This window comes from Hyperolius riggenbachi, chromosome 12 (genome assembly GCF_040937935.1).
Source record: "Hyperolius riggenbachi isolate aHypRig1 chromosome 12, aHypRig1.pri, whole genome shotgun sequence".
NCBI lineage: Eukaryota > Metazoa > Chordata > Amphibia > Anura > Hyperoliidae > Hyperolius > Hyperolius riggenbachi.
Window position 1 is genome coordinate 76,608,707 of NC_090657.1, and position 27,813 is coordinate 76,636,519.

The following is a 27,813-nucleotide window of genomic DNA, read 5'->3' on the forward strand; positions in this document are numbered from 1 at the left end:
GGACCAAATAATTGTGGGAAAAAGGTCCATAAGACGCCCTTGCACCATGCACGCACCAGGTTTAGTATATATTTTTTTTCTCTGCTTTTTGGCCTCTAAACTTAGGTGCGTCTTATAGTCCAGAGCGTCTTATAGTCCGAAAAATACGGTAATCCGCTGCCTCTGAAGAAACAGGTTCTCTGCAAAACGGCTGTAAGGCCAGGATTTATTGCTTGTATGTTTTGAAGGTGTTGGGGTGCAAATAAATAGGTGACTTGCAAAGCAACTGGTGGCCGGAGTTTCTACTCTTTGGTTCTACAATACTTCTGCTTTCTGGAGGCACGGCTGCCTGCACCTGAAGCCCCCGACCTGCCAATCCCACATCTAGTGCCGATTTATCTGCTCTTTGCTACAATACTTTATAAAATTCACATCATTATATGGATAGCACAATACATCTGTTATGTAAGTAGAAGTAGTATTTATCTACTTATATATGTGTTTTTTCTAGGTTAGCATGTGTGTCGCTTATTCTTTAAAATGGTTTTGGATGTCATCATTCTAGCCACACTGTACTTAACCACTTCGCATCCAGACCCTTGTTTCCCACTTATGGACCAGAGCAGTTTTGACATTTTAGCTATGTCCCTATTAAATCAGTAAAAACTTTATCCCTACTTATGACACCTAAATTAAATATACCGTATTTGTCGCCGTATAAGACGCACTTTTTCTCCCCCAAAAATGGGGAGAAAAGGTCCCTGTGTCTTATACGGCAAAGGCAGGGAATCCCCAACTTAATAACGCCCGCCGATACGAGCCGCCGACCCGCCGCCATGTTGGGGATTCCCTGCCTGCCTTCCCCGTGCCTGCCCGAGTCTCCTGGCCCCCCTTGTGGAATGTCAATAGCGGCGGCAACTTACATTTGGCAGGCTCCCGCGCTGATCCTAGATAAATTGCGCTGCCCCCCCGCTAGCCTCCTCTGCCTTCCCCCCTCTGTATCTGGCCCCCTCGGGTGTAGGGATAAGTATCGGTAGCTTACCTCAGCTGTGCGCCCGCGATGACTGCAGACATCCGTCTTCCAGGCACTTCTCGCTCTAGTGACCGGCTTTGAACTGCGCGTCATCAGTTCAAGCCTGTCACTAGAGCGAGAAGTGCCTGGAAGACGGATGTCTGCAGTCATCGCGGGCGCACAGCTGAGGTAAGCTACCAATACTTATTCCTACACCCGGGGGGGGCAGAGGAGGCTAGCGGGGGGCAGCGCCATGATCTAGGATCAGCGCGGGAACCTGCCAAAGGTAAGTTGCCAAGTTGCCGCCGCTATTGACAGTTCCATCCGGGGGGGGGGGGGGGGGGGCAGGAGATGCAGGCGGGAGGGAAGCAGGAAGGCTGGGGGGGGGAAAGGATATATGGGGGGCAAATTAAGACATATGGGGGGCACAGGAGGACATATGGGCGGCACAGGAGGAATTATGGGCGGCACAGGAGGAATTATGGGCGGCACAGGAGGAGATATGGGCGGCACAGGAGGAGATATGGGCGGCACAGGAGCACACGTATGGGGGCACCTTAGGGCACACAGGACACATGGGGGGCACAGGAGGACATATAGGGGCACAGGAGGACATATAGGGGCACAGGAGGACATATAGGGGCACAGGAGGACATATAGGGGCACAGGAGGACATATAGGGGCACAGGAGCACACATGAGGACACATGGGGGGGCACAGAAGTACACATGGGGGGCACATGAGGACACATGGGGGGCACATGATAACACACAGGAGGACACATGGGGGGCACAGAAGGACACATGGGGGGGGCACATGAGGACACAGGACACATGGGGGGGCATATTAGGACACACAGGAGGGCACATGGGAGGCACAGAAGGACACATGGGGGCACAGGAGGACACACAGAAGGACACATGAGGATATGGGGGGCACAGGAGTACACATGAGGACACACAGAAGGATATGTACAAGACGCTCCTGAAATATGGACGCACCAGGTTTAGTATTTTATTTTCCCCTGGTTTTTGCCCTCTAAACCTGGGTGCGTCTTATATTCCGGAGCGTCTTATACGGCGCGAAATACGGTATATTGTTTTTTTCAAGACAAACTAGGCTTTCATTTTATGGCATTTTTTCCTCTTGAACAATTTTGTTTTCTATGCATTTTACCAATCCCAGTCTAAAAATATAAAGCGCTACTGTAGTGTCGGAGGTTTTGCACAAGAGCAAGCCCAATTGTGCACAGCACTGCTTCAGCTACAAGATTTATATCTACGTCCTCGTGGCTTAGATGAAGTCACAGAGAACGTAGATATACTGTAGTGGTTGATAAAGTGGTTAGTTAGCAACACAGCTTACAGGAGGAGAGGATACTGTTTCTTCTATCAACTATTTGATGGGCACAGGACTACATTTCCCATGGTCCCTAGTAGTGACTGTTAGCTGCTAATGCCTCTTTGTACAAACTAACATCACAGATGACTCAGTATTGTTAGACCATTAACACATGGAGAGGTAAGGTAATGTTTATCTACAGAACAATTGATAATCCCTGAACAAGACAGCAGTGGCCCATAAGGCACATGGGTCTGATCCCTCCCAAGAGCAGCCTAAGGTGTGTTTATAATGTATACTGAATTTCAGGGTAAATTCCTAGACAGGAGACTATCTACATAGAGCTTATATGTTCTCTGTATCTTTTTTTTAGTTGATCCAAAAGAAACCCCAAAGCTTCCTACCGAAAAACAAAAAGGTATTTTTCATATTCCACCTCCACATGAGTGTCAAGCAACAGCATTATTAGGACGACAAGTACCGTATTTTTCGGACTATAAGACGCACCTAGCTTTAGAGGACAAAAACCAGGGGAAAAAATACATATACTAAACCTGGTGCATCCATGGTGAAGGGGCATCTTGTGGATTATGCCCCCTTATACCTCTTGTGTCTCACTGTGTCCGCCTCTGTCCTCCTCCTATGCCCATTTGTGTCCCACTCATGTCATCCTCTATGCCCCTTTGTGGCCTCCAATGGTCCCCCTGTGTCCTTCTCTGCATGGGCACAGTACATGGAGTCCCCAAGATTGCGGCAGGTTGGAGGTTCGTATTGGCAGGCATTCACAAGTCAGGACCTTCTTGCATTTGGACTATAAGACGCAGTGACTTTTTTTACCCCACTTTTGGGGGAGAGAAAGTGCGTCTGAGGCCTCTTTCACAGTGGGACGTTGCGTTTGATGCAACGTTAAAGTCGCACAATGTGCCCCTTACGCAGCGCATGTAGGTTATGAAACTCGACGTTATTTTGCACTGCGTTATGTGTCTCTTGGTGCGCCGTTTTCGTTGCATACTGATGGAACGAAACCGGCGCATACGTTACATTTAAAACAAAACTTACTGAGCATGTGCAACACACATAACAGCAAATGTATTGCCAATCGCACAGCATGCAGCACTGTATAAATATTGCTACACGTTACACACAACGCAACGTGTGCACTGTGAATGTCGCATAGACTTTGTATTGCTGTGCGTTAGTCTGCGTTATAATTTTTTTATAACGTGCAACTTTAACTTCCCACTGTGAAAGAGGCCTTATAGTCCAAAAAATAGAGAACATTTGGAAGCTTTCCCCACGGACAAGTGGCTAGGCTGAAAGTGCCCACTTTTAACAGAAGTGACATCATAAACTCAGAACCAGCCTGAGCAACACTTTTGATAATCTGACTTTTACCCAAAGTCTCTTATTCTGCAATGATCCAGAACATTCTTACACACCCGTACCTTCATAAGTCAAGAGTAAAGAGGAGTCAGGAGTAAAGGGTGTGGAAAACACTCACCACCAACCGGTCACGTAGAAATCTCATGTTGGGAACTCTGTAGTTCACTTGTGACAGCATATTCTTCAAATCCTTGACCGAGATCCTACAGAACAGCAGTGAGCAAAATCAGAAATATATACAAGAGTAGATGAAGAACATAGGAAGTGCCTACCATAATAAGCCTACAGGCAAACAGGCACCCACACAGGCTTGGTATGTTCACTGCTAAGTGACACGGAAGTGAAAAGAAACTTATATGTAATGATTTTTATGTGTAAAAATAGTCTCGTATTTAAATGTTTAGATATATACCGGTAGCTTTTTTTTTTTATAACATTACATAATTCTGTCATATTTGCAATTATAAGTCAAACTCTGTATTTTAAACTATAAAGCAAGCAGAGCTAATGACCCTTTCAACTTCCCTGCAGTAAAAATCTTATCTAAATCTGTCTCTGTTTCTTTGATGCATAATGCTCCAGAAAACAGCGACGCAAGTTGGGTCGGAGAGCTCAGAGAGGCTCTGTTGCATAGATAACAAATTTTAACTCTTCCTGTACTGGAAACAATACGAGACTCATATTTGTGCTACCAATGTTCTGTTTCCTAGCTGTACTACACATATAAATCATTATCTCATATGTTTATTTCCACTTCAGATTTCCTTTAATTAAGTTATACACAAAGATTTGGTTTATATTCTATGCATATTAAACGACACCTGAAGCGGGAGGGATAAGGAGGCTGCCATATTTATTTCCCTTTAAACAATACCAGTTGCCTGGCATCCTGCTGATCTCTTTGGCTGCAGTAGTGTCTGAATCACACATGAAACCAGCATGCAGCTAATCCAACCACCAGACCTCAGTCAGAGCACCTGATCCGCAGGCTTGCTAGGGTCTAGGACTAAAAGTTTTACTGTGGCCATGCATCTAGCAATTGTGCGACACGATCGACCATCCAATTCAATAATTTTATCATATGAAAATTGGTGCTGACATAAGCATGCCCAAGTCGAATGACATTTTCCAGCTTGCACCCCCCCGGTGCCCATTCATTGTAAAGCTCACCTGTCTAGCTGCTGCGACTCTGGTTCTCGTCTGCTGTCTCCTCAAAGTGTTGCTAGACACGTGTGTGACGTCACATGCAGCACATACTATTGGTGCCACATGGAGGCGCTCGGCGTTACGGCGGTGTTAGGGAGAGACAGTGGAAGAACCAGGAGTCAGTGTGCAGCTCGACAGGCGAGATTTACAATGCATGGGAACCGGGGAGTGGACGGGACGGCATGACATTAACATTTGGGCGGCAGCCAGAAACAGCAGTGTCACAAGGCAGATTCCTAAGAGATTTCAAGCGGAAATACCTTCCGTGATCCACAAGCTGCCTCCATCTTCTTCCTCCTAGGTGTGCCTCGTGTTGGTAACAGCACCCCCTGAGATGACATGCACTTAGGCCATCACAGGGGGACACGGCTACAAATGTTACAGATGCCTAAGAGGAAGAAGATAAAGGCAGCATGTGGATCCCGGAAGGTGAGTTACCGTCCCCTGCATGTGGTGCCCGTGCTCCTCCCGTCCCAGAGGTGAGCCACTTCTTCTGAGGGGGGGGGTGTTAGGAAGACACGTGTTGCTCCCTATTTACTGTAGGAGGCTTACTCTATGGGGGGGGGGGGGGGGGGGGGAGGGGCACTATCATATTAGATTATATGTGTTTTGAGGGAAACACTGCCAGAGCCTGTGTGTTTTGTGGAAAATGGGGGTGGAGAGATTTGCAAATCCATTTGTTATATCAGTCCTTTTGAACTATACATTTTATCCCACTATTGGTACCACTGGACTCCTATTTATTGTAGTCGGTCTTCCACCATGTAGTTTGAAGAAAAAAAAAAAAAAAAAAAAAAACAACCATTGGCCCACCATTCCCATGCAGTTGGACAGCACTGAGCTATGAAATCCATGGCTAGTTAATAGGTGGTCGGACAGACTGGGCACTCCAGAAGCATAGTTACCAGTTTGCAAAAGATGCCATGCTATCGATTGACAATCGTCAATAGACAAAAGACGATCGTCAATAGACAATCAATAATCAACAATAGACAATCTATCGTCTACTGACGATTGTGTATCATCTACTGACGATCGCCACTTGCCTACTGACGATCGTCACTTTATTATTATTATCTAGTATTTATATAGTGCCAGCGCTGTACAGAGACAATAGTCAATCATCAATAGTCAATAGTCAATATACAATAGACAAACGACAACAGACAAACTACAATCCTCAATAGACAATAGTCAATTGACAGTCGTCAATAGCCAATCAATAGACAATCGTTTATTGACAACTGCCCATTGATGACTGCCTATTGACGACTGCTCACTGACTATTGTCAGCTGTACAATATCTACTCTTATTTGGGCAAATAAGTCCCTTTGTATAACCAATATGTCTTACGGCTTCCTCTGGACGTATTACTTTGCCAAATTCTATACTGCTTTCTGGGCAGCCGTTCCAGTTATAGTCAGGAGATGGTTTACCCAACCCGATACCAGCCCCGTGGCACGCTGGAAGCTGCCATGCTGGGTTTATGAGAGGCAATGTGTAACCTAGTATTTAGAGGGTTGAAGAGTTCTTGTAGTCTAAGTATAGCGATTAAAACTACCTTTTTTTTTTTTTTTTTTTTTTTTTTTGCTTGTCTTGGCTCCTGTTGCAAGCAACAGGAGTCCCGGTTAGCAAGGCTATTAGCCCCGTGCACGGAAAAAGCGTGAGTGCCCTAAAGCACCCCCACAAAACGTGCACGAGTAGCCACGGGCCCCACAATACAGCAGGGCCCTTCCGGTTGTTCCCCGAAGGGAACCTTCCCCCTTTGCCATCGGCGCAGGGGGTGGCATCCTCCAACACCCGAGGGGTTGGAGGATCCTGGGGTCCTCCGAGGAGGACCCCGACTGTGCCCAGTGGTTACCCAAAGGGCCTGGCCATGTGGCATCCCACATGGTCCGGGTGGCTCCCCCGAGGGGGAGCCGGGTGGGAACCGAAGTCCCCTGGGAACCGAAGTCCCCGGTGCCAGCAAGCTGGCCCCGACCTTGCGGCCGGAGTGATAAAAATTCCGCACTCTCCCTAGCCAAAAGGCCGGGGAGCTGCGTTAGTCAGCTCTGCATATGGGCAGTACAGACCAAAGCACCCTACTTCCGCCTGAGATCTGCCACATCTCAGGTTTTTTCAGGTGCACCTGGAGCGCCACTTCCAGGGGCAGTACGCCTAAGCAAAGCCCTCAGCTATTCAGCCTCGACCATTGTATAGATCCATTCAATCAACTCCTGAGAATTATGAACCAGGACGGATACCTTTACTAGAGGACCAGAGGTTCCCATCCCCCCTGCTCTCCTCGTTCAAGGTTCCTTCCCCCGGGTGACCAGGCCGGGGTTCCTAGTAACATGTCTCCCAAAAATTTCAAGAACAGATACTACACTTGATCTTAGCCAAAAGGCCGAGAAGCGATTAAAACTACCATTAGAGTTTGGAAAGTTGCCAGGGACTGTTGGAAAAGGATCAAATATCTCCATTCACACCTCTATGGGGCACAGACTAACCAGCAAGCTCATGGTGACCCAGAACTCATTGGAGTGTGTGAGGGGCTACAATGGTCCTAAAAGCCCCCTTACTAAGATGTTAAGAAAAACAAAAGTTTGCTTACCTAAAATAGAAAGAATTTGCGATAATTCAGGTTGGAGTGAGCTTGAGATGTCTCCCAGAGCAACACTGCTGAATATATGCAAATTAACCATTGTACCCTTAGAAGCTAAACACACCTCCAGAACTGCTGGAATGCAATGATGTGTCAGCTTGTTAATTTGTACAGAGCCATAATAATTCAACATGCATACAGACTGTTTTGGATTGTTTGATCCTCATCAGTGCATGGCATGGATTAATTTGGCTCTATGGAGTAGGGCTTGTGAATCCGAGAGGCACAGACTAACCAGCAAGCTCATGGTGACCCAGAACTCATTGGAGTGTGTAAGGGACTACAATGGTCCTAAAAGCCCCCTTACTAAGATGTTAAGAAAAACAAAAGTTTGCTTTCCTAAAACAGAAAGAATTTGCGATAATTCAGGTTGGAGTGAGCTTGAGATGTCTCCCAGAGCAACACTGCTGAATATATGCAAATTAACCATTGTACCCTTAGAAGCTAAACACACCTCCAGAACCGCTGGAATGCAATGATGTGTCAGCTTGTTAATTTGTACAGAGCCATAATAATCCAACATGCATACAGACTGTTTCAGATTGTTTGATCCTCATCAGTGCATGGCATGGATTTAGGAAAGCAAACTTTTGTTTTTCTTAACATCTTAGTAAGGGGGCTTTTAGGACCATTGTAGTCCCTTACACACTCCAATGAGTTCTGGGTCACCATGAGCTTGCTGGTTAGTCTGTGCCTCTCGGATTCACAAGCCCTACTCCATAGAGCCAAATTAATCCATGCCATGCACTGATGAGGATCAAACAATCTGAAACAGTCTGTATGCATGTTGGATTATTATGGCTCTGTACAAATTAACAAGCTGACACATCATTGCATTCCAGCGGTTCTGGAGGTGTGTTTAGCTTCTAAGGGTACAATGGGTAATTTGCATATATTCAGCAGTGATGCACTGGGAGACATCTCAAGCTCACTCCAACCTGAATTATCGCAAATTCTTTCTGTTTTAGAAAAGCAAAGTTTTGTTTTTCTTAACACCTCTATGGGGAAAGCCACTTCTAAAACATTTTAGGTCCATGCTAGACCCAAGTATCTGGGCACAGTTCCGGTTGCAATCATTATCTCACAGGATAGCCGATATTAGATCCTTTGATGACTTGGTACAACTGAATTGAGAAGAATATGGGGGCAGCCATATTTCATTTTAAACAATGCCACTTGCCTGGCAGTCCTGCTGATTTATGTGGCTGCAGTAGTGTCTGAATCACATCAGAAACAAGCATGCAGCTAATCCTGTCAGATCTGACAATGTCAGAAACACCTGATTTGCTGCATGTTTGTTCAGGGTCTATGGCTAAAAGTATTAAACGCAGAGGAACATCATGACTGCCAGGTAACTGGTATTGCTTAAAAGGAAATATGTCAGCCTCCATACCTCTCTCACCTTAAAGATGAAATCTAGCCTACCAAATACTTAATCCAGGTACTGTAACTATGGTCAGAAGTCTCCCATCAATCTGCCTTTATCTACTAGAAATGGAGAGTTGGTATCCCAGCCCTACAAAAACAACAACAAAACTGGGAATCTGCGACGACGGCTGCATAAGACAAGTTGAAATAAATTCTGCACAAGAATGTTGTTTCTATTACGTCAGCTGTCTTCATAAGATGGACCTCTTTGATTTAAAGTGTTAAAGGAGTCGGTTTAAACAGAATCCTATACATACTTGTTTTGGACCTGATCTAAAATTCTGAATGTATAAGGAGGTCTGAAATGATAAGCTTCCGTTCTCCTTGACTTGGGCTACTAGGCTGTCCAGGTAATATCGTTATATCTTTATTTCCAAACATTTGCATGGTTATAATGTTTTTTTTTTTAATCTATTTTGCTAATGAAAACCATCAATGCAATTTTGACAGTATGCAAGCTGGTAAGAAATGCATATCCAAAAATAAATAAATTCATCTGAATATTGTCCCCCAGACTGAGACATGCTAATCACCCTAAAATCAAAAATTATGTTGTCTGGGGACATTTCACAGTAATTTCTCTGCATTTTTGGGTGGTGGCGACACACTGAGATTATGCATCAGAAGATGATATACCATATTTTTTGGACTATAAGACACTCCTGACCTTAAGACACACCTAGGTTTAGGCTACTTACACACTAAGACGTTGCGTTAGGTGCTACGTTAAGGTCGCATAACGTGCACCTAACGCAACGCATAGTGTGGTTGTAGCTGGACGTTACATTGAGCCGCGTTGAGCGGCTCTTCACACGTCCTGTGATGCCGTGATGCGCACTCTTGGACACATGCGGCATCACGTGGTCCCGCCGGCCAATCGCCGCAGAGAGCGGCGCTCCAGGAAGTAAACACTGCATGTCACACCGTGCAGTGAATATTAATTAGCCTTGTACCTGGCCGAGGAGGAGGGGGGAGTCCTCCTCCTCCAATACTACTGAGCATGTGCAAACAGTCTAACGCGGCTTAGCCACGTAGAACGAACAGCATGCAGCACTTTAAAATAAAGTGAAGCGTTGCAATGTAACGCAACGTGGGCACTGTGAACAGCTCATTGACTTTTCATTACTGTGCAGTGGGCTGCGTTACAGGCTGCACTAACGTGCGCCTGTAACGTCCCACCGTGAAAGCAGCCTTAGAAGACAAAAACCAGGGGAAAAAAATATTTACTAAACCTGGTCCATCCATGGTGAAGGGGCATCTTGTGGATTATGCCTTCTTTGTACCTCATGCCTCCTTGTCCCTCTTGTGTCTCCCCGAGTCTTCCTCTGTCCCGCTTGCGTTTTCCACTGTCCCCCATGTGTCCGCCTCTGTCTTTGTGTCCTCCTCTATGCCCCTTTGTGTCCCCCTTGTGTTCTCCTCTATGGCCCTTTGTGTCCCCCTTGTGTTCTCCTCTATGGCCCTTTGTGTCCCCCTTGTGTCATCCTCTATGCCCCTTTGTGTCCCCCTTGTGTTCTCCTCTATGGCCCTTTGTGTCCCCCTTGTGTTCTCCTCTATGCCCCTTTGTGTCCCCCTTGTGTTCTCCTCTCTGCCCCTTTGTGTCCCCCTTGTGTTCTCCTCTATGGCCCTTTGTGTCCCCATGTGTTCTCCTCTATGCCCCTTTGTGTTCCCCTTGTGTCCTCCTCTATGCCCCTTTGTGTTCCCCTGTGTCCTCCTGTGCACAGTACAGGGAGTCCCCGTCACCGCGGCGGGTTGGAGGTTGGTATTGGCAGGTGTTTACAAGTCAGGAACTCCCTGCATTTATGGTTATATCCAATTCTACACATTGCTGTACAGGGCGGAACAGCGCTTTTCAGAGCAGCTAGATTTGGGCGCAGCCGGCACCACCATAGACTGTAATAGAAATTACAGCTATAGCGGCACTCAGTGAGTAACGTCAGCGGTGTCAGAAGACGGAGCCGAAGTTGCTTTTAAAAACACAATAATTCGGCCTCCAGCAATCGCTGGAAGCCGAATTATATCATTCCCCCATTATCCATGGTGGCCTGGAGGGGGGAATAGTAATTAAAGGGAACCTAAACTGAGAAGGATATGGATTTTTCCTTTTAAAATAATACCAGTTGTCTGACTCTCCTGCTGATCCTGTGTCTCTAATGCTTTCAGCCACAGCCCCTGAACAAGCATGCAGATCAGGTGCTCTGACTGAAGTCAGATTGGATTAGCTGCATGCTTGTTTCAGGTGTGTGATTCAGCCACTACTGCAGCAAATAGATCAGCAGAACTGGCAGGCAACTGGTATTACCAGCCCAAGTCTATCGGCACCGATTTCAAATGTGTGCTGTACAGGGTTCTCGCATTCACGGACTACATCTCCCGACATGCATTGCAGCGCGCCACTGCTGGGAAAATGGAAACTTGCAGCTGTGGCAATGGTGGTCCCTACCTTCAGAACATTGTGGATCCCATATGGACTGGGTTCCGAGGAGCAGCACCCGTAATTAAGAATTCGCACCCCTACCCCTGCCCACAGCAGGTTGGGGAGGTTTATTAAAAAAAAAAAAAAAAAAAAAAAAAAACACGCAAAAAAAAAAACACAACATTCCTTATGCTCAGTTCACTTTAAGTAACAAGAGACTATTAAAAAAGAAAAAAAACCTAATGATGTGGCTTCTAAACGCTAAATGGAAGGAGTGTCTCAAAGCAAACAAACAAGGGTCACCAAGGTTTGTTATTGAGAACTCCACTAGGAAAGGTTCTGGGCTTGTCAAGCTCTGAAGGGGCAAGAGGGAGCAATAAATTGCATAGCAAAGGTGGCCACTAAGGATACAATTTTCTAAATGATTATTTATATATATTTATATTAAACAATAGGAAATTATTGTTTGGGACCACTAACTGACAAAAAGTTATTATGATTATTATTACAAAATTAACTGTACTGTCATTATGACATTTTCGTTACAGTAAAGTATAAACTGTAGTCAGTTGTTGAAAGAACAACGAAAAAAAAGAAAAACAAAAATGTCTATACTGTATGGCTGCATCCAGAGTTGTCCAAAAGTGAATCATTTATCCACATGTACCAATATGTATAATACAGAACTCTACTTACAAACAAAAACGAACCTCCAAAACAAAAACAAATCTCCAAACAAAAACAAACCTAAAACACAAAAACATACAAACAAACCCACAAAATTATAAACGAACCTTCAAACAAAAACAAAATGAACAATCAGCTCCTGGGAACGAAGCCTGATTTTAACCATTTAAGTACCAGCGGTCTCTGCCCCCTTAAGGACCAGAGACCGCTGGTACAAGGACGGAATCCCGATGAAATTGCCGCAACCGCAGTCATCGCCGCCCGCCGGGACCCTCGGGACATAGACTCTGCAGTCTCTATGACGACAGAGTCATGTGAGCCGGTCAGGAGCCGCTTTCATTGGCTCCTGACCGTGTCTATCAATGTAAGCCAATGGGAGCGGCTTACATTGATAGACACAGCCAGGAGCCAATGAAATCGGCTCCTGACCGGCTCACATGGCTCTGCCGCCATAGAGCCAGGCAGAGCCTGTGAGCTGCGGCGAGAAACGTCGGTTTGAGCGGCGCGATCGGTGGGGAGCGACGGAAATGGCAAAGACGCGCTGCGGACGGTGATTGAAATCTACGCCCTGCCAGCCAGGAGCCCACCAAAACAGGGCGTAGATTTCAATCACTGCGGTCCTAAAGTAGTTAAGTAAGGAACTGACTGTATAGGTTGAGGTTTAAAACAAATTAAGTGATCACCAGCTTACTTGAAAAATACCCTCTAACATGATTACTAAACTTACTTGTCCTCTCGGTTTCTGTCCAAGGAGTAGAACTGTTTCCTGAGCCACCTGTACCAAAAAAATACTATTATTATTAATAAGAATATCCCCAACTCCGCAGCGTGATAGAGACAGAAGGCCATGACTATTGCAGAAATTAGCTTGTGAGCTCCGCTGAGGAAAGTCAGTGACATGACTATGTACTCTGTAAAATGCTGCGGAAGAGGTCAGCGGTATACAAATACACAATAATAATAATACCAATACTGATTATCATACTGGTCTTTCAAGTTCTTATATACAACCAAATTGTGACATCAATTTTCTGACTTGCTCCAGATTGAGAACAGGACTGCACTTTCAGATTACTGCATATAATCAGTCACAAAACTTTTCTCTGGTTAGAGTTGCTGGGGTCTGGCTCATAAGTTACCAACCACTGCCCTACAGATACTCAGCTCTAACTGTGCTTTGCATTGTAATCACAGCAAGTTGTGTGCTTTGCATTGTAATCACAGCAAGTCCACACAACCAGTGCAGTAGCTTAGCAGCCATTATATACAGATATCAGAAGTCTCGTGTGTTACAAATCTGGGTGCGTACTTGGCCTACACAGGCCAACAGAACTGTTATGACTGGCTCTAGGCACTGTACTGAGTAAGGGCCAGTTTCCAATACACGTGGTGTGCTGTGATCAACGCATTGCACTTAAACTGCCACTAATGTTAATCAATGGAACTATTTCCATTGACGTGAATTTTTGTTCACAATTCGCTGCAGCTAAAAATATGGATAGCATATTGCAGTTTTCCACAGCACACATCCGAGTCCCATAGCGGTAGTATGGAGCTGTGCCACATCGCATTGCACCGGGAACAAAACTACTCGCAAGTGGCCGCGACGATTGTATCGCACTGCGGCAGTGCAGCCAGTGGAAACGGGCCCTAATGTATGGTGGCATAGACCGTTATATACATGCTCTGAATGATGTCCTGTAATTACCTTCTGTTTAAACTAAAACAATGCTGCACTTTTCAGCTATTCTTTTAGCTGACTTTTCAAAACTGATAAAGATTTTACTTTGAAGGGGTTCCTGAAATCTGTCCCATGGTGCTCCCTACCCCTATCAGTGACCCCACAGCCAGACCTTGCCTAATTTTGCTCCTCTGCCCTGAAATTGGAGCTGAAACAGCCTGACACTCCTGGCTGCTCACCTGTATGCCATGCACATTGGCATCAAAGTGAACCTAAACTCTTACATAGGACACATGAAAAATGGAGATAAATGCACCCTGTGTGTTTTTAGAGAGAAGAGCCTGTCTAATTTCCTCTCATCTGTAAGTAATCACAAGTGTAATTTGAGCTTTTAGCCGTCAGCACAGAAATTTGGCAGTCTCAGCAGAGACAGCTAATATGTAAACACAGGATGTTAACCCTTTGTGTCTACTTCCTGCTTTCATGGAAACAGACAGAGTTCTGTAAGCTGTAGCAAATACATTTATTTCTTTAAAAAGTGTTGTTGCTTATCTTTTAGGGCTGAGACACACCAAAAAAAGCTCCCCAAATGCTAGAGGTTTCAAAAGCTCTTCCCAATGTAATGCTATGGTTTTTTTTTTTTTTACAAAACCTCATCGCTCCAGTGTGCACAGCAGTGTTCTCCCCAGGCCCAATTAGGTGGGCGGGCCGCCCGGGTGTTTTAAAATCCCGCCCGGCTGCCAAAAGTCAGGCAGGACTTTTTTCTTTTTATTAATACAAGCCGGCGCCGTTAGAGGGCTGCGTGACACACAGGCACTCTGGCCATTATATCACCTTTCCTTCCCACAGCACCATCTCCTTTTCACGGGATGGAGGTGGGGAAGAATCCAGGGATGCGGCGCTGGGCTTACTGGACATCCAGGGCACACCGTGTATCTGCGCTGCAGGAGCCGGCTACAGGACGGCCACCCACATGGACTTAGTCGGCTGCAGTACCGGATCAGCTGAGCCCTGGGATGGCTATTGGCACATGGAGGGACCAGAAGACAGCCCCCAGCAGCACCTCGGCATTAAGGACAGCAAGAGGAACCGACCACCAGCTGCACCGGGCTCCCAGCTTCAAGCACGAGACGCCAGAACACCGCTCATTGCAACCATGCGGTCGCACCACGTGGCTGCCAGGACGCAAGCTGGGGAAGTCAGAGGCTCGCTTGGGAAACAACACTGAGCCTCAGCAGCTGAGTGGCCGCCACCCACGTGGTTGCGACCGTGGGCCCAGGAACCTCACTGCCTCACTCTGGCCACCCACGTGCCCGGCCCTCCGCATCGGATATCCATTGCTACTGTTGCCAGGTATGCACGCCATTCAGCGACGACGTGTGAGAACGGACCGTACCATTAGCACCGGCTCCCCCTGTCTGCTGCGTAGAAGAAGAATCCTCTGGCTAGTAATAAGGTGCAGTTATTGGGAATATCTAGAATAATTGATTGTGCTGACAGCGGCGATCAGAGGCGCGCCGGGGCCCAGGGGGAGCATGTCTGTGGCCTTTGCTTCAGCCAGACCCAGGGGAAGGGAGAGGTCACCCAGCAAAACATCCAAAAGGTAAATCGCCTTATTCTAAGGGGGAGGGGACACCTGCAGCCTCTCATCTTACAGCCCCCATGTATCATCATGCAACCCCCATGTGTCACCATGCAGTCCCTCATCATACAGCCCCCCAGTGTCACCATCATCCATGTGTCACCAACTCACCATGTAACCCTCATCTGTCACCATGCAGCCCCTTATCATGCAGCCTCCATGTGTCATTGTGCAGCTGTCGCTGTGCAGCCCCTCCTGTGTCGCTGTGCAGCCCCTCCTGTGTCATCATACATGACAAATCATGTGCATGATGGATGGGGCATATATGAGCGCATGCTGCATCATTAGGTTATTATCTGTCCATATGTAGCAGGACGTTTATCTGTCATCAGGTGTATATTTATATCAGTATATACATTCCCATCCCATATATACATTTATAATAATGTACTGGCACACCTATCCATTGCCGGGCACTGAGCTCTGCACAGGTGCCATGGCTGAAACTAGGCCCTCCACTGTTGAACTTTCTGATCTGAACTTTCTGGCCCCTCGGCTGCTGGGCCCTGCATCTCACGCTAGCGCCCTGGTCCTACGACTAAGATGTCGAACAGCTGCAAGCCTGCCAAACTGACCACAATCCCATGGGGGTCAAACTTTCACTTTTGCTGTCTTTCACCTTCTCTCTCTTCTTGCTCTCCCATTCCTCTACTCTTGTTCTGCTCTTTCCTCTCTTCTCTAAAAGTACCCCAATATACTACACTGCTCTGTGCTCAGTACTGTTCCCCAGTATACTACACTGCTCTGTGTTCAGTAATGTGCCCCAGTATGTTACAATGCACTATATTGACCTTAGGGCCCTTTCCACTAGCTGCGATCTGCTTTTCTGAATCGCAATTGGTGGGCGATCATGCTCCGTTCCCGGCAGCTATACGTTGCAATCACGGGTAGTGGAAATTGTAGGTTGCGCGATTGCATTTCCTAGTGTAAAAGGGACCTTACTTCCCCACCCGGCTACTTTTTCATGCCACCCGGCTGAAAAAAATGTCTGGGGAGAACACTGCACAGACACATAGGATAACATTAGCAGGAGGTTTCAAAAACTCAAAACCCTCAGAAAAACTCCTCTGGTGTGCACCAGGCCTTAGAGAGGAAGTTATGAGTTCAGGGCCACTTTAACACTCGTGCCCATTCTTCTATATGTCCAGAAACTGATGTGCATTGGTGATGCGGATTCTAAGTCTTTATCAGTTTCTCGCTCACGGACCCAGAGGTCGTATGACGTTCAGGTGCCTGGACTCCATTGGCTGCATTTTTATTTCAGGTGTGACCCAGACACCACAGAAGCTGAAAGATCAGCATGCTAGACAATTTGCATTTCTTTAATGCCCACAAAAAAAAAAAAATTAAAACCAGGCCGGGCAATCCCAGGCCACAAGAATCCCCTGTAAATGTATGCTGCGCTTTGTCATGATTATCATGTTAGGGGATTCTTGTGGCCCCGGACGGCCCGGCCTTGTTTTTAATGTTTTTGTTGCTGGCTTCAATAAACTAGACATTGTACAGTGTTGCTGCTTCTTGCCTCATGCTCATTTATGTCAATGTTCAATATATTATTACTAGGGGATTTTCTTCTTCTATGCAATTTTTCTTTAATAGCAACACTATACTATATACTATAACCGCAGATTACATTGTAGTCAATGGCAGCACCTTATTTAACAAACCAGCTGTGTGCCCAAATTAACCTATTCCGCCACAGGGTCTCTTTACCTCTCTATCTGCAGTGGGGTGGGGGCTTGGAGTGTGTCCTGGAGCAACCAGTTCAGTCCTTTAATCCACATGTTCACTTCCTCCTCTGATGTAGCTGAAGATAGGAAAGAAACAGGAATTGAGACATTCATTGTAAAACATTCATTACATTAGCGTACCAACAGAAAAGCTTGAAAGGTCAAATGTTTTATTTTTTATGCATTTTAAAGGGAAGAAAGAGGCCGGTTTTATACCTAATTTTTGCATTGCGGTGGGATGTGAGGCTCCTGCTGCATTCCACCGCAACGCAAAAAATGACAAACATGTGACCCTGTGGCAAAGTCCGCCAATAGGGTCATATAAATAGCAACGCCCCCCTGCTCAGTGACTTACTCCCTGAGCAGGAAGTACATCACTGGGATACCCTGGGATCCCTGTTGGTCCACACATGCGTGACGCATTGCGCTCTATTGTTCACACATAGTCCGTCGCCCATACACTTACATTAACCCAAGCACTGGGCGTTAAGCATGGTGCTTGAAGTAATGCGCCGTTGCCCTTGTGTTGGATCAGATACTTCCAGAGCACTGCAACGGACCGCAGTAAGTGTTAAAGTCTCCATAGACTTTCATTGCTTTTGCGAACCCTTGTGGCAAAATAGGGTAACGCAACGCGAGTTTACCCTACTAGTGTAAAAGTGGCCTCAAAGTTTTACAAATTATTAAAGAGGATCTGTAACATCAAAAGATCCCCTGGGGGGTACTCACCTCGGGTGGGGGAAGCCTCCGGAGCCTAATGAGGCTTCCCACGCCGTCCTCCGTCCCTCAGGGGTCTCGCTGCAGCCCTCCGAGAATAATGACGTCAATATTTACCTTCCTGGCTCCTGCGCAGGCGCTCTGACGGCTGTCGGCTCTGAACTACACGGAAATACTCGATCGCCGTCGGGTCTGCTCTACTGCGCAGGCGCAAGTTTCCGGCGCCTGCGTAGTAGAGCGGACCCGACTGAGATCGGGTATTTCCGTGTAGTTCAGAGCCGAGAGCAGCCACAGCGCCCCCGCTGGAGCCAGAAAGGTAAATATTGAACTGACAGTCGGCTCTGTCGCCGGCTGTTCGGAGGGCTGCAGCGAGACCCCCGTGGGACAGAGGACGGCGTGGGAAGCCTCATTAGGATCCGGAGGCTTCCCCCACCCGAGGTGAGTACCCCCCAGGGGATCTTTTTGACGTTACAGAGTCTCTTTAAGTAGCTACCCTTAAAGTAAATACATTTACATCAGCTACCTTTTCTTCACAAGTTTAGTCCTCATTTCCACTGTTAGATTAGTCAAGACAAGACAACCCATTTATATTGCGCATTGCACAACATTTATATACTCCTGGCAGACTCAAACAGTTTGAGCTGCAGCCACTAGGGTGCACTCCATAGGCAGTAGCAGTGTTAGAGAGTCTTGCCCAAGGGCTCCTCACTGAATAGTTGCTGGTTTACTGAACAGGAAAAGTCAAGAATCAAATCCAGGTCTCCTGTGTCAGAGTCCTTAAAGGAACTCTTAAAAGGAATCATCAGGCAAAAAAAATGGGCTCCTCACGATCTACTTACCCGGGGCTTCCTCCAGCCCCTTGCCTCTGACATGTCCCGCACTGCAGCTCCGCTCCCAGCCGCCAGCCAAGGGTCCCCGCCAGGGTAGAGGCCAACCTCGAGGTCGTCCTCTACTGCGCCTGCATGAACGCAGCTGTCATTTAAGTCCACATTGGCTGGAGTGTACTTCTGTGCCTGCACAGTACACTCTGGACAATGTGGACTTAATTAACAGCTGCGCTCATGCAGGCGCAGTAGAGGACGACCTTGAGGTCAGCCTCTGCACCGGCGAGGACCCTGGGCCGGCAGCTGGGACCGGAGCTGCAGCACAGGGCATGTCGGCAACAAGGGCCCAAGGTAAGTAGATTGTGGGGAGCTTGTTTTTGCCCGATGATTCCTTGAAGCTAAACAAAAAAAAAATGATGTTTACTTACCTGGGGCTTCTCCCAGCACCCCGGACTCCAACTATGCCCACAACATCCTCCTGATCCCCTCCGGGCAGCAGCAGCGACCCCTGCAAAGCTGAGCTGTCACCGTTAGTCGGTGGCTATTGCGCATGTGCAGACCCGACCCATTTCCAACTTAACCGCGCTCCCGGGGCCGGTAGCGCTCTGTGCATGCGCTGTACTGAACTACGCTTACTGCACATGCACAGAAAGCTCCTGGCACAGGGAGCGCAATCAGGGTGCACGTGGCTCAGGGCCGCACGAGCACAGTAGCCGCCATCTGGTGGCGACAGCTCAGCTTTGTGGGGGGGGGGGGGGGGGGGGGAGGGATATGGATGTTTCCTTTTAAAAAATACCAGTAGCCTGGCAGTCCTGCTGATCTCTTTGGCTGCAGTAGTGGCTGAATCACACACCTGAAACAAGCATACAGCTAATCCAGTCTGACTTTAGTCAGAGCACCTGACCTGCATGCTTGTTCAGGGGCTGTGGCTGAAAGCATTAGAGACACAGGATCAGCAGGAGAGTCAGGCAATTTAAAAGGAAAAAATCCATATCTTTCTCAGTTTAGGTTCCCTTTAACCATTACAATATCCAGTCACTTAGTGGCCCCTTTTGAATTTTAACACTGAACAGCCAAAGTAATATAAATTAATCATTTGTACACCAACCAGAATCAACGGGGTTGTACCCAGAATTGTATTTGGCACAAGCACAGGAAGTCCCTTACCCTGGAGGCTCAAAGTCTTGAGCCTGAACTCTGTTCCATAGAGGATGACAAAGCAGTGATCATGTTCCAGGCGCACAGTCCCATCTTCCTGGTATCTGTCAAAATCCCGGGAGTTCTTCCCCGGCCGAATTTCCTTAATTTCTCGAATGTCCACTGAAGAGGGGGAAAAAACAAAAAGGATTAAGCATATAATTTGCTACGATCGTTTTCCTAGCGCCATCACTACATTACAGGCCTTCTAAAGCTGGCCATACACTTATAGATTTCTACCCAATGTTCCAAAACTGAATCATTTCCTACCATACACTGCACATCATTTCCAATAGTTTAGGGAATCGATTGAACTGCAGAATTCAATGCAGTGCAAAGCTATAGGCCATCAATATGCCCCACCCCTGATTGTTTTAAATTTTATGTCCTGGCTGACTGACACTTTAGATGTTTTTTTTTTTTTAGCAAAATTGATCAAAAATTGATCAATCTGAAATTGTGGAGAATCGATTCCTGGCAAATGAATCAAATCTGCAAGGAATAGAATGAGAAAAATCAATGAGGGCTCGTTTCCACTATCGCGAATCCGCATGCGTCCAACGCATGCGGATTCGCACATGTAATGCAAGTGGATGGGCCTGTTTCCACTGTAGCGTTGTTGAGGTGCGTTTTTTTCAGCGGTAAAAAAACGCACAAAAGAGCCAACGAATTCGCCTGCGAGTGGAATGCATGCGAATCGCCGCTAATGTATTTAATAGGAAATTCTCATGCGGCTATGGTATGCGAATTTTCATGCGAATTCGCATAGGTACCAATGTAATTCAAACAGGCAGTGACATGGTTAAATTCGCATATACCCTCACCTATGCAAATTCGCATGCAAATTCTCGGCAAAAAACTTGCAAAAATTCGCATCCGCATGCTATTTCATGCAATTTCAACAGCGGTGGAATCCAGGCAATTCTGCACCGCAATAGTGGAAACGAGCCCTGAGTGTATGGCCACCTTTATTGTTCAAATGTATCTACTGGTCTAGTTAAGCTTGGTGTATTTGCCTTCTTAAAACAGAAGGAAATCTGCAAGAATTCAGCTATAAGTGAACATTTGTGGTTACCCACAATGCACTACTACTAAATATGCAAATTATCCCTTTTATCCCTCAATACATTCCTAGTAGTTTGGGTCACCCTGAGCTGCTTGGTTACTCTGTTGTACTCGTCTAGCTTCTGAACAATAAAACTAAAAAAAACTGTCCCCATGCTAGGGCACTGCTTTCAGAGAACAGCTATGAGGGGCTGCTGTGGCATGTGCCACTTGCCAGAGCTGTGGAGTAAGAGCAATTTTGGGTACCTGGAGTCGGAGTCGGGAGTCAGTATTTTTGCACAAAATCCACAGCCCTGGTAAGTATTAGACTAAGGAGTCAGAGTCGAGGAATCAAAGTCGGAGCCGTTTTTGGTACCTGGAGTTGGAGGTTTCATAAACTAAGGAGTTGGATGATTTTTGTACCGACTCCACAGCCCTGCCACTTGCAACTATCTGCAGCTATTGCTGGAGGCCAAACAACACTGTTTTTATATCTTGGGCTTCATCTTTGTGACGGGGTCCAAATTACTGAGTGCTGCTATAGCTGCAATTCCCATTACAGCCTATGGCTGCGCCCTAATTTCCAGCACAGTTTGTCTGATTTGATCACGGTGCCCTTTCCACACTGGTGCAATTTGATTTTTCACAAACATGCAAATGTAGCACATGCAGCTTTCTTACGGAGTTTGAGTTAAATCAATGGGAGCACAATAAAAAAAACGCACAGCAAACGTAGTGCTACACAGTTGCCTTGCGATTTCCCATTTTATATTTATTCCATCAGAAAACCTGCACTATCACACAATGTCATCAGAAAGCGTCTGCCGAGAATAGCGAAAATTCACAATCAGGGCTTGTTCACATTATAAGCGTTTTCGCTTATTTTTAAGCATTGTTGCTCTGAGTGTTCTCACATAAGCACTGAGCTTTTTATCCAATCGCAAATGCGGCTCCTGCACCATTTTCAGAGCGCTTGCGATACAATAGAAAGGATAGGGAAATCGCAAAATGCTTGAAAAATCGCATTGAAAAGCAATTTCCTGAGCGCTTTTAATGAATAAATACATTGTATTTGTTCATTTCCAGGGCAAAAAAACCCCAAAGCACACGCTACACAAAAGCACCTAGAAAAGCGTTTTTCTAAGTGAAAATCGCTCTGAAAGCGCTTAGAAAATGTTTAAAAAAAAATCAAAACACTCAAAATTGCTCAGCACTTGCGATAGCGCTGCTGATTTATAATGTGAACAAGGCCTCACATCACATTTGTGATGCCAATTGCAATTTTCAGTGTGCAAAGGGCCCTTTAATAAGATTTCTGCTGTCTGATCGCCACCTGTAGCCATCTTATCAAACTCTACCTATGTACAAAGGTCATCTTACAGTGTGCAATCAATAATTGATGCAAACCATTCTTATATTCCGTAAATCATTACAAGAAATTACAAGGAAATATCCATTACCATCATAGATCCTAATTTCATTATAAAGCCATTTATCTTTACATATATCATTTTTTACGCAGTCCTTTTCAATTTTATTACACCCACTGGTAAGGTCAGCCTGAATTATAGATGTTGTAAATCAGTCCATACATATTATACATATCCTGTATATTAAACACATACACTTACACTACAACCCATACGGTCCACCCATGGAGTCCATGTTCACACACCTTCCTTCCTGTATAGCATTCCTCCCCCCCACACACACACCCATACCGAATGTGGTCAGTACAACACCAAAGCTTACGAGCCTTTAATCTGTGTCCAAATAACTTTTGATTTGCATTTGCCTTCCATTTTTTATTTTTTCCAAAACACAGTCGGTCCTATTCTCCTGTGTTTGATATTTAAGACCAGTACACATACAACATTAACAAGTTCACCCCCAAGAGGTTTTTACCCTAACGGACCAGAGCAATTTTCACCTGTCAGTGCACCTCCCTTTTATTCCCTAATAACTTTATTACTACTTATCATAACACAATGATCTATACCTTGTTTTTATTGGCTTTCTGTGGGTAGTACATTTTGCTAAGATTTTTTTTTAATTCTAAATGCATTTTAATGGGAAAAATAAGAAACGAATGGAAAAAATTCATTATTTCTCAGTTTTCGGCCATTGTAGTTTTAAAATTAAACGTTCTCCTGTGGATAAAACTGACACATTATTTGCCCAATTGTCCCGATTATTAAACTGTTTCAATTATGTCCCTATCACAAAGTATGGGGACAATATATTATTTTGAAATATAGGCGTTTTTCTGTTTTGTTTTTTGTCCGGTCCATAATTACAAGCCTCTATGTAGTAAAGTAAAAGTAATTTTCCCTCATAAAATATAGATTAAAAAAAGCTGAGTCCCTAAGGCTGATTTTTTTTTTTTTTTTTTACAAGGGTTTTTTTTTCGGGGGTGGCTTGGGAAGTGTAAGTTATTAATTGTATTAATATTGTGTATGTATGTATTTCACATTTTGGCCACAAGATGGCGCTAGTGAACACTCACCCGATGGTAAACGGCAGCGGGAGCAGCACGCACACGTGCAGAGCGGCGGCAACGAGAGACTTATTAAAACATCCTGTTGCGGTTAACAGGCTCAAACAGGACGTTTTAATAAGTCACTTTGCCATTAACTGGCTGATGTGATGTCGCATGAAGGATCGGTTCCCGATCCCAGTCAATCAACAGTGTGTACGAGTCTTGGAGTATACCTGAACTCTTGCACAGTACACAATGAAAGTCTTTATTCCACATACAGTTGCTGAAGAAATTCACTTCTTTGTGTTTTTTTAGTCAGATCAACATGTCTAATTAGTTCTCATCAGCATCTGTGAATAGACTGCAGGAGAGCTCTGGCTGGGCAGCTCTCCATGAAGCTTAACCCTTTTAGTGCCTTCTACAAAAGTGAAACCAAGTTTTTCAGGATTTTCAGAAATTGTAATGGAATTTTCTTTTCCCTGTTAAGGTTATCACGAAGTTCTGAGTTTAATTCCACTTTAACTATTTATAATTTTTAAATTAAAGATAAAAACACTTTTATGCTATTCAAATGCAGGTTGCAGTATAAATGGGCATGTAAAGATGCCTATCATGTTACTACAGATTGACCAGAGATGACTTCTGATTGGCTGTCATAGCATATTGCACTTTGCAGACCACTGTTGCACTCTGCAGTATCTGATTGCATAAGCCGACATGGTGGGTGTGTTTGTGGCTTTATACTGTATACCTTCTTCCTCCTGCTCCCATATATCTTGCTTGCATCTGTGTCATGCTATACCCGTTCATACACGCCTACATCCACATTTACCCACACACCAATAAGTCAAACACGTTTACTGCAGTAACACTAACTTCTCAGATAAACTTGTGCTACGCTATGACTAAACTCAGTAACCCTGAGCCAAAACAGAATACAGCCTTTATCAGACAACCACAGAAAACAGCAGCCCGTTCATTGTGTGGGCCATAGCATACAGGACATAGATATCGGTACCGCAATCTCAGATCTACACATGAGCTTCTTTTATCCTCTTCTACAATTACCTCCTCACGTTCACAAGACTTCTCACATGCCTCACCCCTCCTCTGGAATGCCCTTCCACAGCACATCCGCCACTCTCCCACCTTTGAAATCTTTAAAGGGATACTTAAGTCAGGGCAAAAAAAAATGAGGTTAACTCACCTGGGGCTTCCCTCAGCCCCCTGCAGCTGATCGGTGCCCTCGCAGCTCCGGTCCAATGCTCCTGGATCCGCCGGCGACGACTCCCGGTTTTGCCGTCACCAGCCGACAGGCATGGGAACGCGAGTGATTCTTCGCGTTCCCAGCCACAATAGCGATGTGCAATCGATAATTGTCCCGACTTTCATATCATTCATGACAGCAACCTCTTCATCCCCTATTTCTATACCCCTGTGTGGACCCTCATTGGATGATTAGTGAATATTGACTGGTCCAGCACCTACCCACTACCCTTGAGGTGTGCGATTTTACTGAATTGGTGCATGGACCACACACCCTCTTAAAAGAGGACCAGAGGTAGCTGGGCTGCTGTGACCCTGCCTCCAGAACATGCTGCACACATGACCAGAAACATCAGCATGAGTTCACTTCTAGAACCTTTTAAGCTGTAAGTGACTAAGATGGGTGTTTGGGTTATAAGGATCCCCCTCAATGTTGCATGGGGGGTCCAAATGCTGATGGGCTTTAATGTACATCTGATCTTATAGCCCTCAGCAGCCACTGACTAAACATTGATCAAGAAAGCATGTTCTTTGGTCAACAGCCAAAGATGGATGAACATTGTCTGAGGATGCCCCACGGTTTAATAGTCTTGCACTGGATTCCATTTTTTTATGTAAACGGAATCTTACATCTAATCTATTTGAAGTGTTCCCGTAGGAAAAAAGTGGCCCAAATAGATACTTACCTCAGTAGGGGGAAGCCTATGGACGAATCGAGGCTTCCTCCGTTTCCCTCGCCGTTCCAGCGATAGGACTCGCTGAAGCGCCTCGACAAGGGCTTGGCGACACAGCCTAACCAGAATTCTATTTTTTAAAACAGGTCTTCTAAAAAAACAAACAAAATAAAAAAACTGCATAATGTATGCCTACTTCAGAAGCCAGAAAAAGCACACATACGTAATTAAGGCGCCGGGAAATATTGGGCGCAGGGTAAAGTAAAAAAAAGTCTCACCCTGCTTAAAGTGGATCCGAGGTGAACTTTTACTCATTGCATGTTCCTTTCCTATTGTTTATAGGGCATTCCTCAAGCCAAATACTTTGTTTTAATACTCTAATTCCCTATAAACTAAATAAACCACGCCCACAGGTTTTCAGAGAGGCTTGGCAGTAGCAAGGGCTCATGGGAGCTCAGTCTGGGCAGGAGGAGAAGGAGGTATTACTAGCCATTGATTTCAGAGGCAGAGGGGAGGAGGGAGGAGGAGGGGGGGATTAGGTTTTTTTGCTTAAGATACAGATAAGCCTGCCTCTGTGTAATGTTTACAAACAACATGGCTGCTGTCATATCACAGGAAGAAATCATCATTTTCTATTAAAGCTGTATGCAGCTAGATTTGCTGTGTAAACTATCTAAACTTTAGATAAGATATATAGACAAGTTACTGGTTATAGTTTTTCATCTCGGATCCGCTTTAAGTTGCATCGTTAATATTCCCCTCTAGGCCGATGTGGACTCTGGGGTAAGATGCAATTTGGCTTGAAGTCATTTCTGGCGGCCGAATTATGCTGTTTTTATCATAAGTTTGGCCCAAATTACTGGGTGCCACTACAGCCATAATTAACGCCAACACCGATTTTGCCTTATTCATGAAAAAACTACTAAGCAGCTGCATCACAGGTTTCAAAAAATTGACTGGACAAATGCACACAAATTCATGCATTGTCATTAAAAAATATTTTTCCATTTCAATTTTCTCTTTTTGTGTAGTATGGCCTTCCAAGAAACTTCCCAGCTTGCTGCAGGAGATATTAGGTGCACAGAGCAGGGCCTTGCCACTCCTGTTCCACACCTGCACTAATCTAGTCACTGGAGACACACCTGGACACAACCATGACTGTTAGTAAAACCTGTAGATTTACTCATTCTGCATCAATGATTCCCATGTTTAAATAAAGTCAAGTTGAATAAGATTTGCCAGTAATCCCTGAAATGTGTAGAGCTGAACTAAATGGAAGGTAAGTGTGGAGTTTCACTTTAACAGGGAGGAGGGACCGCAAGTCGATGGCCGGGGAATAAAAATTCCTGGCCGCCTGCCTCAACTTCCAAAACATGTTTAATTCCAGCTCAGTAATGCAGAAGAGACAGCATGTTCTGTTCTATACCTCCTCTTTCTACACTCTGCCACTGAGAGACACATTCCAACAGCAACACTGCTCTCAGTACGGGTGCAGCACATGGCTGCTGTAGTCACACAACTGTTAATTTAACAGCTTTTTCTGCAACCTCATCAAGACAGAAGGAAAACAGAGAAATGCACCCTGTGTGTGTTTAGAGAGATTATCCTGTCTAATTCCCCTCATCTGTGTCTAATCACAAATTGTAATTTGATCTTTCGCCTGTCAGCTGACTGCCATGGCGGGGTTTACTGGCAAATCTTATTCAACTTGACTTTATGTAAACATGGGAATCATTGATGCAGGATGAGTAACTCTACAGGCAGATAAGCCTATGTGAAAGCACAGGATGAGAACAATATATCCATGAAAGCAGGAAGTAGAAACACTGCAGATTTACTGTAGGATTTGTATCAGCTGTAACAAAGAAATGTTTTTCTTTAAAAGGTTATTATGCTGTTGGAGCAGAGAATAAGTTATGAGTTCAGGTCCGCTTTAAAGTGACCCTGAGATGATGGGGCCACAGCACTAAAATATACATACCTGGGGCTTCCTCCAGCCTGATCGCTCCCATGTCGTCCTCTTCCCACTCGCCCGTTCTTCCGCAATTTGCCACATAAACTCCTCTGGGCAGGGGCCAAATGTGCATGCACGGCCTGGCCATGCACGTGCTCCCGCTGCATTCACATCGCCTGGAGCGTTCTGCACCTGCGCAGTACTACTGCGTATGCGCAGAACGCTCTCAGCCACAGGAGCGAGACGGGGATCGCACCTGGCTGGACTGCGCAGGCACAGACTGGATTGTTGTTGTTTTTTCAGAGCCAGTTGCGAGCGAAGGCAACCGATGATGAGGAGGGAGCGTCCAGGCCGGAGGGGGCTGGAGGAAGCCCCAGGTGTGTATACATTTTTTAAGGGACCCCATCTCAGGTATACTCTAAGCACAGGACAGCCCCCCCCCCCCCCAAAACACTGCAGTGGGGGCCATTGTTATGGCACTAGCAATGTGTTCACATGCAGCAATACAGTA

At 45.7% G+C, this 27,813-nt stretch overlaps 1 protein-coding gene and 1 non-coding gene across 3 annotated transcripts in view; both read right to left on the reverse strand.

Moving 5' to 3' along the window:
• The window catches only part of PLCG1 (phospholipase C gamma 1), a 158,121-nt gene that overhangs the window by 76,372 nt on the left and 53,936 nt on the right, over positions 1 to 27,813 (reverse strand). For both annotated transcript variants that reach the window (XM_068263881.1, XM_068263882.1), the window contains exons 2-5: positions 19,856 to 20,008; positions 17,131 to 17,224; positions 12,822 to 12,869; positions 3,834 to 3,918 (exon numbers count right to left, since the gene is read on the reverse strand). In XM_068263881.1, the coding sequence (XP_068119982.1) occupies positions 3,834 to 3,918; positions 12,822 to 12,869; positions 17,131 to 17,224; positions 19,856 to 20,008 (380 nt within the window). The remainder of the gene's footprint in view (positions 1 to 3,833; positions 3,919 to 12,821; positions 12,870 to 17,130; positions 17,225 to 19,855; positions 20,009 to 27,813) is intronic.
• Positions 7,122 to 7,320, reverse strand: LOC137542596 (U2 spliceosomal RNA). The gene has a single exon (XR_011025481.1). It is a non-coding gene; the product is annotated as a U2 spliceosomal RNA (small nuclear RNA).